This window comes from Rhinolophus hipposideros (genome assembly GCF_964194185.1).
Source record: "Rhinolophus hipposideros genome assembly, chromosome: 2".
Lineage (NCBI taxonomy): Eukaryota > Metazoa > Chordata > Mammalia > Chiroptera > Rhinolophidae > Rhinolophus > Rhinolophus hipposideros.
In genome coordinates, this window is record NC_138048.1 from 61,330,886 (window position 1) to 61,346,998 (window position 16,113).

General features: G+C 40.6%; 1 protein-coding gene across 1 annotated transcript in view; it reads left to right on the forward strand.

Moving 5' to 3' along the window:
- The window catches only part of LOC308503483 (UPF0524 protein C3orf70 homolog), a 52,729-nt gene extending 36,616 nt beyond the window's left edge, over positions 1-16,113 (forward strand). Inside the window, exon 2 of the mRNA XM_081062757.1 lies at positions 11,173-16,113. Within this exon, the coding sequence (XP_080918883.1) occupies positions 11,173-11,729 (557 nt within the window). The 3' untranslated portion in view covers positions 11,730-16,113. The remainder of the gene's footprint in view (positions 1-11,172) is intronic.

The following is a 16,113-nucleotide window of genomic DNA, read 5'->3' on the forward strand; positions in this document are numbered from 1 at the left end:
TCAACTGAGTCCCTGCTGAGCCCCTGTGCTAAGCACAGATGCATCAGATGTTTCAAGATCTTCTTTTCCTTAGATTAGGTTGACTGGTTAGCATCTTTTCCTTGTGAATTTCTGAACTTTTCATCCCCAGATCAATAGATGAATGTGACAGATGCCTTACACTGTTTCCTTTAGCCTTAGTCTGTCAGGACTATCTGTCCACTGAGTGAACGGCGGCTGAGAACTTCCTCGGCGGCTGCAGAACTGTGCAGCTGTGTCTAGGGGAATGGCATGACACTGCGCCCGACTCCTCACCTTCTGGTCTCTACTTGTGCTGCCTTCCATAGGGAGTTTCTTTGTTCTCAAATTTTCTCTAATTGCAGTTTTAGAAATCTGTTGTCCAATCTGGTAACTCAACTCATGCACTATTGATTTTTGCAGAGAAAAGCAGGAGGCTGAGATGGGCTCATAAAATGCCCATCAGGTCAAGGCTTGCGATAAAGAAATCCATCCTCCTCCACCTCCTCCTCATCCATCTTTAGATAAAAAAGGGGTGGTTCTCATACAGCTTCCTCACCTTGTAATGATCCATAGTCAGCCACTTTCCCATTTATGTATCTTTCCCTCCATCAAGCTGCTCTTTTGGTGTTTTCCTGTGCTGCAGAGTGCAGACACTTAAAACGTACTGGTTGAGTCTCTGCTCTGTCAGCAGCCATCTTTTCCTTTCTGAACATATGGTTTTCATATTTCATCTCACCCTCAGTGACCCGTCCGTAGGAGAGGACTCCCTCAGCTGTCCCTTTTCTAACCAATTACTGTATTAAAACCAGCTCTGCAGAAAAGCTCCTGGTGGGTAAGTGGGACTTTCCAGATTGAGTGGAAAAAGGTAGATATATTCGCTCCATGAAACCCTTATTTGGCCACTTAAAAGGAACTGCAGAGCTGAGAGAGTTCTCATTCTCTGCCTTTTTTTTTTTTTTTTTCCCCAGCCAGACTTACTTATTAGGATGTTTCTGAATTCTCTGGCCCTAGAAGGGGCTCTTTCCCAACTGGAATTTTCCATGTCTACAAAGTTCAAGGAGTTCCATTGTGCCAGTTTATTCAGCAGAGTGGCCCTAATGTATCCAGTCTCCCAAGGCAAGGGAAGGGTGTTGCTTCTTTCCGGAGTATCTGGGTGTTGAGACTGGTCTCAGTCACAGGAGAATGCTCTGCTCCCATCTGGCTGGTCACCCCGCCACCCCTCAGACAGCCCACATTTCTTCCACCTCTCGATTTGTGTACACGCCATGCCGCTTCACGTTCTCTTGCCCCCATCTCAGCTCTTCTTCAGTTAGCATCCCACGCTTTCTGTGGAGCTTTTTCTAAGCCCTTCCAGCCCTCTTTTTCTCTCAGTTCCTACACTCTCCGTAGTGTATACCCCATAGCATAACACTTGTCATGTTTATGGAGTTTGTGTGACACAGGCTGGATTGTTAGAGGGATGCATTTTATATTTCTTCTCGTTCCCCCTAGTTGTTCACTGGTAGTTATTAAAATACACAAGAATTGTTTCATATATTGTTCCTTTAAACCAGAAGACTTGGCTTCAAGTAGGACTAAACATGGTTTTAAAAAGTAGAGAGAGAGCCTTCATGATCTCTCTCTTCAGATTGGGTGCTGTAAATTGGCAAGTGTGGCGAACGCCTTCTCTATTGTTGGTTCATAACACTTTTAGAGATGTTATTTGTAAGGCAGGCCTCACTGTACCAGCCGCCCAGACTTGAGGTCGTTAGCATGTGGCCCGAGCAGGGCAGACTGTAGAAGCCTGTTGATGAAGGGCTCCTGCTCAGTATGGTTTGGTCTGTGGCGCTTTCTTCTACCTTCTCCATTCCCACTCTCATCTGTTTGAGTAAGTCCTGACTGGAGCAGGAGGGGTGGTAGCCTGATTGCTGAAGTCTGTTTAGTGTTTCAGATTCGGTTTATCTGTGCCTGATACACTGTGAGAGTAACAGACAGAAATGGGAGTGAAAAGCAAAGCTCGTCATGTCACCTTCCCCTAAAACTGCAATGGCATTCTACTGTGTAAGATAAAAAAGCCCGTTCCTTAGCATGGCCTCTGGGTCCTGCAACGTCTGGCCTCCACTCCCTCATCTTTTACCGTTTTCCCTCTGGCTCATCATTGCCAGCTGCTCTGGCTCTTCCCCTTCGTGGCTTGTTTAGCTCCCACTCGGTCCTGAGCAACATGTACCACACATTGTCACTTTCTCAGGGATGTCATTCCTGACACCTTTCCTCCCACTCCATCCCCGCCCAAATCACATATTCCACGTGCAGTTTCTAATCACTGATTTTTGCTATTTCTCCCTATCACTTTTTGCCTGTTGTTCTTGATGGTTTGTAATTATGCACTTTTTGTGTGAGTATTGGTTCAACTATTTGTCCCCTCCTCGAGTGGAAGCTCAGTAAGGGTGGGGAGGCTGTCTGTCTGCTTGTTGTTTTGACCCCATGTCCCTATGTTAATTAGGGCTCAGTAAATGTTAGTTTGAAAAGGGATGAAAGCAGGTTGTAGGGCTTGGGGGTCAGCGATGAAGGCAGGCTGGCCAAGAACTGTGGTCAGAGAGACGTTTCTGGGCTCCGCGGAGGCAGTAAGGTGAGTGCCTCACGGCCTTTGGTGACTCAGGACTGGGGGTCATGGGCTTGGCAGGGCCAGCCCGCTGGCTGTCCAGAAAGCCCCGGAGTGGCTTGCAGACCTCCAGGCAGCCCTCCTGTGTGTAAGTAACAGCAGCACTAGAATGTTTATAGTGTGCCAGACATTGAGTTAGTGCTTTAAAAGGCAGATATCACTAACCACCTTTACCCTGAGGAAATGGAAAACACAGGGATATTAACAATTTGATAAAGGTCAAAAACCTAATAGGTAAGTAGCAGAGTTGAGATTCAAATCCAGGTGCATTTGACTCTCCACTGCTTACCCTGAACCCCCAAATCTGCACCTTCCTAGGAGCGGCTCCTGGGTTTCTTTCTCTACCATGTTACATCAGGATATGATGCTTGGAAATCCATAGTAGCCTCCTCTGAATCCACATTCCTTCTCTTTCCAGTCCATCCGCACCTCTTTCCCATAGCCTCTAAAATCCTTTTCCTGTTATTACTTGCCGTCTGGGTAATCGTCAGTGGGTCACTGTTATTACCAAAACAAAAGCACGCGGGCCTTGTCCATCCTCCAGCTTCTTCACAAATCCTCTGCTCTTGGTGGACTCTTTGAACCCCAAATGCCAAACGGTCACATTCCTGCTCTGAAACAGGTCTAGAGACATTCTAATTTGTCTGTACTCCACAGGTCCATATCTTTTGATAGTCTTATGAAATCCTCCAGTGAAGCCTGGAATCCTATTTCACTGCTTGGTGAATAAATACCCTTGTATATGTTCTTATAGTTTTACTCAGCTTTTATTTGTTTTTACTTTATTTTTTATCTTCTTCTTCCAGTTTGACTGGAAGCTCCTTGAAGCATGACTACATATTATATTTCTTTTCATTTCCCCATGGCATCTGATTTACATGGTAGATGTTCAATAAATATTTGGTACATGAGTAAATAAACCGTACTTCTAGTTTTCTGTCTCACTAGGGTTTTGCTTTACATTAATATGTTTCACTGCACTAAAGAAGGTTATACAATTTGAACAATGAAGAAACTAGGATCTTTCATAGATTTCTGATTGGGGACTTCAACACAATGGACTATATATGAACTACAACCTTCTCATAGATAGAAGTACAAAAATATTGGCATATTGACTGCCAGTGGAAGCCGCAAGAATACTGGTTATACACTGTTTCCCCGAAAATAAGACCTAGCCGGACCACCAGCTCCAATGCGTCTTTTGGAGCAAAAATTAGTATAAGACCCGGTCTTATTTTACTATAAGACTTATTACTTAAGACTTTTACTTATAGTAAAATAAGACCGGGTCTTATGTTAATTTTTGCTCCAAAAGACGCATTAGAGCTGATGGTCCAGCTAGGTCTTATTTTCGGGGAAACACAATAATAAATGTGTGTTTTCTTGTTTTTAGTTTATGATATGCTATTCAACTTGGTAAATAATGCACATTGCAGAAACAGCTGAATAACCACATTTAACATTACTTTTAATATAATGAATGCCCTTGGCAATAAAATAAACATAACTGTGATTCACTATATAAAATCAAAGAACTGAACTGTGGATGCAATTTCCCTTAGGCCACTCAGTGTTTTTTCCAGTAGATTTACCTTTTTAATTATATTTTGCTTAGGCTAATTTTAAAATTACTTTGCATTTTCTGGCAGCAGGATACTTTATGTGTCATGGGGACACACATTTAACAGTCATAAAACTATCTGTAAAAGCAAAAAGCGTATTTCCCTCCAAAGGATCTTTTTTAAGAATTAAAATACACAACTGATCCTTAAAAAAAAAAAAGTTTAAAAAAGTGCATAGTCACTTAACCCGGCATATAAATTATTTTCCACATTGGTTTGGGTCTTTTTTTCTTCCTTTTGTGCTCTGCAATCAAAAGAAAAAAACTCCTTCAAGGAAATATATCTGCTATGTAGTTACACTATGTTACAAATTGGAATTTTAGCTGAAGTTAATGGCAGAAAATGTCAGTGTAAATTAAGAGCATTATCTAAACCTTATTAATGAAGTAATGAGTATCCTTGTGAAGCAAGAACACAAGATATCACAAGGTCTGGGTCCTAGAACTGACTCCTATCTTGTTAAATGAGCTTGAGACAGTAATTAACTCTTCTGTTCCTTTTTTTTTTTTTTTTTTTTTAGCCAAAGAACTAGGATGAGAACATAAATCTTTTTTAGTGTCTCTCACAAGGCGTTGTGAAACTTCCAAAGGGGAAGAACAATCAGAAAAATTATGAACCAAGACTTTAAAAGAATAGTGGAAGTTACTCATTTAGTGGTTTTGATTGATCTTTAGTTGAGAAACAGCTGAAAGTGTTGAATCAGGTTCCCTGAAACAAGATGTATGAAATTCATTTTTACTTACTGAACACAGTTGGGTTTTGTGATCTTAGTGTTGTAAAATCAGTTTCATTGCTAAGAAAGTGATTTCAGCTCCTTTGGAAAGGTCTCCAGATAAATTAATGGGTTTCTGAAATTTGTTTTAAATGTTATTTTTTAAATAGGTGCTAAGTAGTGTAATGAGATTTAGTCTTCATGTTGCTATGGGTGAGTTTTGTGAGTGAATGAGTTATTAGCAAACTAAGATTCTATTTTATAGGAATATTTTAAGAACAAGCTAAGAATGTGTATAATTTCTTAAGAAAAGGAACTAGGGCTCCTTGGAGAAATGGCTGATTCCTGGACTGGGGCAAGGGGAAGTACAAGATAAGCCAGTAACATCTTATGGTGCCAGAAAGTCTTCAAAAAAAGACAGGGGCATGTTGAAAGGATGCCTGTGCTGATTTGAAGAAGCTCCCGAGAGCTAAGTCTGGGATAATTTGAGCAACAAAATAAATAATGATAATAATAGATTACACTCCACATAATAGAATAAATTTCTATGAGTCAATGCTTAAATAATTGAATAAATAAAAAGAGGGAGAAGGAGCAGCTCTTACTTACACAGAAGTCTGATTAATGATTATAGAAGGAATGATGGAAGTAGAAAATCAGTGTTTGGTAAACACCAGAGTAATGATTGTTGCAGACCAGTTGCACATATGCGTGCTAAAATTAGTAGGTGAAAGTATGGTAAGAAAAGGACATTTGCATAGTTTCAAAATATCTCTTCCCAAGATAATAATTTCAGAGAGAAAAATACTAACTTTACAGTGGAGAAACTTAGATATTGCATTAAACAAGTGTTCAAATTTAACCTCATCTATAACGAGATATATCAATAGCATGTACTTCTTGATAAAATACACTGAAAAGGGTATTACATCACTTCTGTGGGTTTTTTTCTTGTTTTAAATTATATATTTTATTTTGACAAATTATATTAATATGCAGTTTTTTGAGGTATAATTGACATACACCATTATATTAGTTTCAGGTGTACAACATAATGATTTGTCATTTGTATATTGCAAAATGATCACCATAATAAGGCTAGTTAACATCTGCCTCCATACGTAGTTACAGATTATTTTTATTGTGATGAGAGCTTGTAGAATTTACTCTCTTAGCAACTTTCAAATGCAATACAGTATCATTAACTATAATTGCCATGCTGTACATTACATCTCATGACTTATTTATTTTATAATTGGAAGTTTGTACCTTTTGACTCCCTTTACCCATTCCGTCCAACCTCTACCCTCTACCTCTGGCAGCCACCAATCTGTTGGTGGCTTGGCTTTTTTTTTTCTTTTTTTTCAGATTTCAAATATAAGTGAGATCATATGGTATCTGTCTTTCTCTGTCTGACTTATTTCACTTAGCATAATGCCCTCAAGGTCCACGCATGTTGTCACAAATGGCAATATTTCATTATTTTTTATGGCTGAATAATATTGCATTGTATACACATACCACATTTTCTTTACCCATTTATTCATCGATGTTACACTTTGGTTGTTTCTGTATCTTGGCTATTGTAAATAATGGTGCAATGAACATAGGGGGTGCATATATCTTTTTGAATTTGTGTTTTCATTTTCTTTGGATAAATACCCAGAAGTGGAGTTGCTGGGTCATAAGGTAGTTCTATTTTTAATTTTTTGAGTAACCTCCATACTGTGTTCCATAGTGGCTGCACCAATTTACATTCCCACCAAAAGTGCATTAACAAAATATAGAGAGATCCCATGTATTTTTTACCTACTTTCCCCCAATGACAACTATAGTTGCAAAATAATAGTATAGTATCATAACAAAGATACAGTAAAGTTACAGCTATTTCCATCATTACAAGGCTCTTTCATGTTACCCTTGTATAGCCACACCCCTTTAAAAATTGGATTGGTTGTCGAGTTAATTATGCTAATTATTTTTTTACTTTTAAAAATTGTGGTAAAATGCACATAACATAAAATTTACCATCATAACCATTTTTAAGTGTACAGTTTTGTGGTATCAACTACATTCATATTGTTGTGCAGTCATCACCACCATCCATCTCCAGAACTCTTTCATCCTGCAAAACTGAAACTCTGTATCCGTTAAAGAACTCCTTATTCCCTCTTATCCCCTACCCCCTGGAAATACCATCCTACTTTCTGTCTCTTGGAATTTGACTACTCTAGGTGCCTTCCATAAGTGGAATCAGAGAGTATTTGTCTTTTTGTGACTGGCTTATTTCACTTAGCATAACGTCTTCAAGTTTCATCAGTGTTGTAGTATGGATTTCCTTATGCTTTAAGGCTGAATCATACTCCAGTGTATGTATACATACTACATCTTGTTCATCCGTTCATCGGGGCCACTTGTGTTGCTTCCACCTTTTGGCTGTTGTGACTAATGCTGCTGTGAACAGGGTGTACAGCTTTCTCTTCGAGACCTGCTCTCCGATCTTTCGGGCATATACCCAGAAGTGGAATTGCTGGATCATCGCGTATCTAGATTCTCCTTTTGCTCTCCGTTTACTTTGCTCTTCTCCAAGCCCTGACTCTCTCTTGAGTATCTTGTCCTTTTAGAGATTTAAGTTTTAAAAGTTCACATGCATTTATTTCTTTAAGTAATGTAGCAAATCCTTAATTAAGAAGATTGTTTAGAGAATAGAGTATACCAGTTTATTGAATTTCCTGGCTCAGTGACCAGAAACCCCTTTGTTTCAATCCTTGCTGTTGCAGAAGTGTGTTAGTTCATTTTATTCTCTTAATAAGTACAGTTCAGTGGGCATAACTGCCTCTCTGATAATTCAGGATCTTGTGATGCTTCAGGGCTGTCATTGTGAACATGGGTTCACAGCGCAGTGTACAGATAGGAGTTACTGGGGATTGGGACACATACTAACCCCTCTGCATTGTTTACAAAACTAAATCCATGTTAGGACTTTGTTTTATTATTTATGTGTTTATAAGCAAATCAGATGACACAGTATTATATAATAATATTTGAAAGATGTTTACTAAACCTTCCCACCTGGCCATCTTTACTATTTTTTTCTTCTCTGCCTTCTTCCTTGCATCTGTATCCCACATCACCAGATACTGAGCTGTGTCCTAGCTCTGAGTAAGCACATTTACTGTGATTCCCCGAAAATAAGACCCAGCCGGACCGTCTGCTCTAATGCATCTTTTGGAGCAAAAGTTAATATAAGACCGGGTATTATATTATAGTATATTATATATTATAAAGACCGGGTCTTATATTAAAATAAGAATGGGTCTTATATTAATTTTTGCTCCAAAAGATGCATTAGAGCAGATGGTCCGGCTTGGTCTTATTTTCGGGGAAACACAGTAGGAAGTATAACTTGTGTAGAAGGAAATGGAATCTAGAATGCAGTATTCATTTTCCACTCCCAGCTGCATTTCTTCATCTTTTACTACGCTTCAAGGAAGAAAACTACAGCTTTGGAGAAGAGAGGATTAGAAAAAGAAAGAGATGGAAGAACGGAGAAGAGAAAAAGTAAAGAAATGAATTACTAAGAAACACAAAGGAGGGAAAGGAAGAGGTGGTGTGAGGGGTTAAGTGAGAGCAGAGGTTGTTAGAGAAGTCCCAAAGTCAGGCTTTACCTCCTTAAGTTCATGTTTGGACTAAATAAAGCCCTGACCTCTCTGGGTCTGAGGGTCAGTTGCCAGGAACCTCTTCCTGTGGCTGTGACAAGTAGGTAACTAAACCGGAGGTCGCTTGGGCTAGAATGAACTTATTTAGCATCCTGCAACCAGCATTGCTGGAGTGCCCGCCATCCATGGCCTCCTGAACTCAATGACCACGGGTCCACCCACTAGTCCAGAACAGAAAAGACCACACCTCCATTCCAGATGTTCTGTTCACCATCCTGTAGACAGAAAGGAGTAGTCCTCCACATTCTCCAAGTCCGTTCTCTGTCCTCTGTCTGCACATGTGTTTCTCTAATTCTGGGGCAGGTGGCTGGGAGGGTCTGCCTGGTTTCCTTCAGCTCGTAAGCCCATACCAACGTAATGCTTGGAGGCAGAGGTCCTACCATGCCAAACTGTTAGATTTTACCTGATTAGAACTTTGCCTGACAAGGAGTAGTACCCTCTTATACAAGAAACAGAGAAATGAAGATACCTGGCATGTTTTAAACATAGTTTCCCAGGTAGGTAGGACAGGTTCTTCTTACTTGTATTTTTTTCAGACCATACGGTTTACATGACGTATGTCTAGGCTTGGAAGCAGACCTGGGAACCCAAAGGCTTAATAGTTTTAAGTGTACCTTTTCCGTGTGTTACTCCAGAATGAAGCTGAATACAGTTTTTTTTTTATATATATATTAGTTTCAGGTGTACAAAACAATGTAATAGTTAGACATTGACACCCTCACAAAGTAATATCCCCTCACCCCCACTACTACCCCTCTGACATCGTATACAGCTGTTACAGTTCCATTGACTCTATTCCCTATGCTGTACTCCACAGAAGCTGCATACGTTTTAAAGTAATTTAGTTACAAAGAAATTATGGCAATTAAGGCTACTTTTTTGTACAGAAGTCAAAAAGAGAAGTAAAAATTATAGGCAGGCTTGATTAATGTCTAATAGATTACTAATGTTGCACTGTTTGTGGCTTGTTCGCTGCTCACATTTCTGATTTGGAATTGCTGTTCTGCTTAATGAACTTATTTAAACAATCTACGGTAGTTTTCATTATAAATGTGATTCCTATCCTAGACTTTTCAATCTGACCAAGAAAGGAGACACACAGGAGCAGGTGCCATGCACAGTGAGTGATTTGCCTGCAGAGACGCTCAGGAGGGTATCACAAATCACTGACGCTCACCCCGGTGACTTTGCCCCCCAGGGTGTATGTGACAATGTCTGGAGACATTGTCAATTGTCATACCTGGGGAGGAGGTGCTGCTGGCACGAAGTGGGTAGAGGCCAAGGAAACTGCTAAACATCCCCCAGTGCCCAGGAAGCCCCTACAACAAAGAATTGTCTGGTCCAAAATGCCAGGAGTGCTGAGGTAGCAAAACCCTGTCCTACACACAGGCAGAAGGTACGGTACAGGGTGAGACATCAACTACATTACGAAAAACCCGAGATACCCACGAGGGGGCTTCTCAGGGTTGTTTCGTTGTTTTTTTTTTTTTTTTTTTTCCTTCCGTATTTCTATTTTGAAATCTTTTTAGATTCACAGACTGAGTAATTTTCATCTCTTTATTTCCTTAGCACTTGGTACATGGGAGGTTTTGTGAGATGTTGAGTGAAGTCAAAGAAAAGGAAAAAGACACATCAGGAACAGATCCATGTAGGTTTCACTTCCATGTAAACTATGTGAGAAACACCGAGGGTTCAGAGCAGAGGGGAAGGTTTGGAGCTAAGCTTCTTGGTTTCTTAGACACATCCAGTGGGTCACCCCCTGCACTCGTCTGTGCCTTTGCTTCTGCTTGCTTTATGTTGCCTATGCCAGTGGAGCTGGTGTCCCTACTCAGGCCACCCACGAACTTTGGTCTTGAAAGAGATCATTTCACACCCTCCGTCTTGCTTACCCCGGCCGTGGAGGGTGGCCAGCTCCGTCCAATAGGCCATCACCTATTAAGTGTGTGTGTGTGTGTGTGTGTGTGTGTGTGTGTGTGGACTAAAACATAGAAACCTAAAAAGTCAATGTTCCATAATCCTGATAGTAAATTGGTAGGTATTTCTCCAGTTTGTAAATGTACATATTAGTAATCTATAATTATTAAAGATAAAAATGGAATTATAATTTTATTGTATAGTATACTATTTTACAACTTGTGTTTTTACTATACCATATCATGGACATTCTTGACTCCGTCTAGTAGGAGGGGTAAATCATTTAAAGTTGTCTCCAAAATAAGGATCATAATCTCCAGCCACCTACTTCAGAGGCATTGTAAAGTGTGTTGATTTTCTTGGATGAAAATACCATGATGTTATGTACCATGCTGTTTTTAATTGATTCTGCGGTATGATTCTATTGCTAGTTTCTTTTGAGATGTGATTGAAATAATGCTAAGGACATTCTGAGTCCTCAGAAAGAAACCATTCTGGCTGCGTTACTGTAGTTGGAGCCGCACTCTTAGATTTTGACTGCCTTTGTTGTGTTCCCCACAGGCAAATATGTGTATCAGCCCATGACGCCTGTGGAACAGCTTCCAAGCACTGAGATTCCCGCGAAGCCCCGGGAGCCCACCAACACCATTCAGATCTCCGTCTCCCTCACTGAACACTTTTTGAAATTTGCATCTGTCTTCCAGCCTCCCCTCCCGCCTGATTCACCAAGGTACTGTATGATCTCAGACCTCTTTATTGACAACTATCAGGTTAAATGTATTAATGGGAAGATGTGTTACGTGCAGAAGCAGCCAGCACCACATTCCCACAAAATGAGTCCTGAGGAGGTCTCTGCACATGGTGCCTTAATTTCAAAAGAGAGCAATACACCAAAAATAGATCACTGCTCTTCTCCCTCAAGTTCTGAGGACTCCGGAATCAATGCAATCGGGGCTCATTACGTGGAATCGTGTGATGAGGACACGGAAGAAGGAGCAGAACTGAGTTCAGAGGAAGATTACAGTCCAGAGAGCAGCTGGGAACCGGACGAGTGCACCCTTCTGTCGCCATCGCAGTCTGATCTGGAGGTGATTGAAACGATAGAAACCACCGTGTGAGGCGGCAGGAAGCGCGCCTTCTGACCCACACCGAGCTTTCCTACTTCTGTCTGATGGGTCCTTTTCCCAGTGCAGTTGGGGTTTTCTACCTGTCTCTAACAGGAGCAGTTCAATGGTCTGCTGATGAGCTTCATTCTTAAATTTGTCTTATAACTAAGATATTCTTTTTCTTTTAAATGGTTTTCTTTTGTGTCTTGACTCACTTTCTGTGTAGCATCTGGTGTCATCCATTGTGGTGCAGCCTTCATTTCACGGGGAACTTTGCAAACGGTGATGTGCTGCGCACAGTGTCGTGGGTCAGGGTGAGGAGTGCCCCAGAGTGAAGGAGGCAGGGTTTCCTAAATACCCGGTTATTCACAGAAAACTCCTTCGCGTTCCTCTTGGCAGGCTGCTAGTCCCAGGTGGGAGCCAGCTCACGTGAGGGGAACGGAGCGTGCACTGGTGGACACCACTGTGTCCCTTTCCCCTTCTCCCCACCATCTGCATGGGTCTGGGCCAGTGTTGCCTGGCTTACTTCTAGGAAGGGACCGGAGGCCAGCTCGACGTCTAGTTACGGCCAGTTACGGCACAATCCTCCGAGTTGGGGCTGAGCTAGACCTTCGTTTAAGAGGAGGTGACATCTTCAGTTTCATGCTCAATCCAGCTTTAGCTGAGTGCCTACACTTTGCCGGGTGCTCTGGGGATATAGAATGAATAAGACCTGACTCCCTACGTGAAGGGACCCACAGTCCAATAGGGGAGATAACACATGCAAGTAACAGTACCCAGCATGCTCTGGGAACCCACAGAAGGAGAGATGTACTTGGCTTTTACCTGGGGAATGCATTGCAGTATTTGAGCTGGTCTCTTAGGGAGTTCCCCCACCATTTTCCTGCTTTTCTTAATTGTTCTTCAAATCTGGGGAAAACTTTTAGGAACTTATATAGATATTATGTTTAGGAGGCAGCCACATCTGATGTCTTAAGAAAAGAAACAATAATAGTTTTAGTTAGCATGGAAATGCTAAAGACAGCAGTCCTTTAGGGATTAGGAATGAATCTAATAGGTTTGAATAATTCTGCTTCATTTGGTTGTATGAAGCTTTAGAATGGCTTAGGTGAAAAATGGATTAGAATTCAGTATGATGCATGGGTTTTTTTTTATGCAAATGCAAAAGCAGTTGAAACAGTTCCCTGCTAAGTCAGAAGAAAATATTTTGTGTAACATTCACTTGACTACAGTAATAGTCACGATCTGTTGTACATGTCCTCTTTTGTCACACATGCAAAGTAGTGCATAATGCTTTCTTATTTAGATCTCTTCAGAATTCTCCTAATCTCTGTTTATGCCAGGCGTGTTCTTGTGTGAGTTGGTTATCTGCCATTTCTCCACATCCGCTCTCTGTGAGGCATAATTAAGAATCCAGGACATTTAAAATATGGCCTAATGCAAGTAGAACTATCAAAGTTGGAGACACAGAGTTCTGTGTCTTTCTTATATCCTGGCTATCCATGAGTGCACTCTCGTGGCATTATCTTGTGCTCTGTCAGCATTAGGGCATAGCTCTTCTGTGTCTAAACTAAACACATTAGTTTCTGTTTTAAGAAATAGAGAGGCCTGTTGTGTTCTTCCCTGAGGCCTCCATTTGGCTTCTTTCACAAATCTCTCTAGGCAGAATCTCCTTTCCTTGTTGTATGTGTAGTTCAAGCGGCTAGAACACTTTGTTGGGTTTAGGTGCCCAAAACATCCATGGGGTTTAGAAAGCAGTGTATGTATATTCTTTTGAGAACAACATTAGTTGAAACTGTCTACACTAGATGAAAATGTAGCCTCAAGTTCCCACTTACTGAAATGTAAGGACTCAACAAGTGAAACCAGTAAGGTGGTGAGAGGAGCTCCAGGAACAGCAGGGCACAGCGGAGGGTGAGGCAGCAGAGGTGAGGCAGGGGTGCAGAGAGGGGCTCCCCCACCGGCCTGGCCCACCTAACCGGGGTGGCTTGGGGACAGGCACCTGATGAGTCCTGCCTCAGGTTCTCAGTGCCTCCCTGATTGAGTGGCTAGTGGAAGGCCCGCTCAGAAGCTGTCAGTCAGCTGCTGGGCACTCAGGGCTCACAGCCTCCTGGGCCGGGTCTGTCTGCACCTGCACCCTTGGGAGGCTTACTGCATCCCCCGGTGGGCATACGGTGGGCATACGGAGGGTCCGCTTTCTCTACGCCGTTCCTGTCAGTTCTCTAACCTGGGCCCACATTCCTGCCCCTTAACTAATGGGAGTCAACCACCAGGTCTCAAAAGCCATGCAAATACGTGGTCACAGGGCCACGTTTCCGAAGCTGGCTGTGTCAGGGTTGGGCCCTTTGTCAATAATACCTGTGACTTTGCCTAGGTTCGTATTTTTTAAACTCTTGAACTGCCATTCAGATTAGCCACGATTTTCATGGAATTTTTGGATTTAATAATGTTGATATCACTTTAAATATTTGCACAATCTCTTTATAATTAAAAACTCACTAAGCTTCACTTACTGTGATATATTTTATACAATTGGAGATGTTCCATTGGATTCTAAATATCAGATGCTCCTGGATCTCAAAACAACCTTTTCTAAATAAGCACAAGCAAGAATTTCTTTTGTCCTAGCACTGTTAATACTTCTCTAGAAAATCATATATGATTGAACTAGAATTCGTTTCTTTATGCTTGCATTCCAAAAACAACAGATAAGTATATAAAAATGTGTAGTTTCAATTTAAATTCTAGGCCTGTTCTGTTCTATATTATATACAAGAATTTCTCTGTAATCCTGATATTATATTGCTCATTTCTATAAGCATATTTATAGGCACTTTAGAAAATGTGTAAGCTGCAACATGTATTATAGATATCGGACACAGTCATGTTACGTAGCCTTTGGTTGATACTTGTACACTGAATGATATGAAAGCTTTATCATTTGGACCTGTGGTATGCTCACGTGGGGGAGAGGGGTGGGCTGTGTGGATGCAGACACTGCTCTCTTGGGCTTTGATAGAAACCTGGCACCTTTCCTACTTTTTAAAAGTTGGTGTAAAAGCTATTAGGTGGAAGATAAAAAATAAGTACTGCATGGAATTTAGCTTTCTTATCTAAGATTTATTTTAGTTTTCAGATTTCAAATGTGCTCATAACTTTTCTGAGAAATGACAAACCAATTAAAATGCCTTGTGCCTATAACTAATTGGTACATTAACAAATAAGGCTTTATAATCAAATCTAGGTTATTTTTTTACCTTGTCATTTTCAAGATTTGAAAAGAGAATTTGAGGACTAACCCTGGAAAGGGAAAACCTGTGGTTCAAGGTAGTATAGTACTACACAAAATAAAACAACCAAAACAAGAACCAAACTGTGAAGGTGTTGTCCTGACGTACCTTTTAGATTTGATCGAGGATTTGATTCTGTCTTGGGGATGGTAGTTTTATTGCTTAACCTTCATTTCCTGGCCTGCTTGAAACGTCATAATTCTTTTGGAACTGCTCATAACAAACTCCTTTTATTATGCACATGTCTCTATTTGGGTAGTAGGATGCAGCCAGATAATTTAGAAAGCTGTCAGAATATCAAGATACGTTTGGCGGTATAAATACTGCTAGGCAAGAAAAACAACTAGCATAAGTTAAAATAATATTTATACAGTCAGCTCTTAATTTTTCCATCTTGTTTGCAAAATTTTATTGAAACGTTTTGGCGTTTTACATGAGGAAAACAAAATTTTAACAGTTTTCTTTCTTATTCCGCTCTCCAGAGGAAGTATGAGTCAGAATTAAGGAGGCCAGTTGTATTTTAGGCTTTTTAGAAAGTAGATGTGATTGTGTCTCTTCCCACTGAGGAGGGGCGGGGAAAGAAGTGGGAGTTCTCTCTTTATCAGTGCTGTCATTCTAGGGATTCAGTATTTCTCACATCCAAACAAGTACAGTGACATTTCTCAAAATTGATTTTGGAATAATTTACCTTTTAAAAATGTTCTGTCGCTGCTCCCTTTCATTATTGCGGATAATTGAGAGTTGACTGTATTAGGAAAGGGCCATGTTTCTGTTAGCGCTTTGAGTTCTTTTTCTATTAAGATTGAAGCAGTGCTCTCTTAATAGACTTGTTTGAACAAGTCTGAAAGCAAATCAGCACTAGAGATTTTAATATTGAGCTTCCATATCACTGTGTCTTACACTCTTTAAGGCTGTTCATACCTTTCATTGTGCACTTACTGTGCTGTTTTTTAAACCTATTTTAAAGTTTTAAGCATAATGTTGACCATTCTGTAATTTCCTAAAATGATATTCTGTTTTCCTATAGAAAATTTCCTTTATGTATCATACTTTAGGAAAATACTACCTTGTAAAATAAATGTGATTTTTTTCTTTTGTACCAGCAC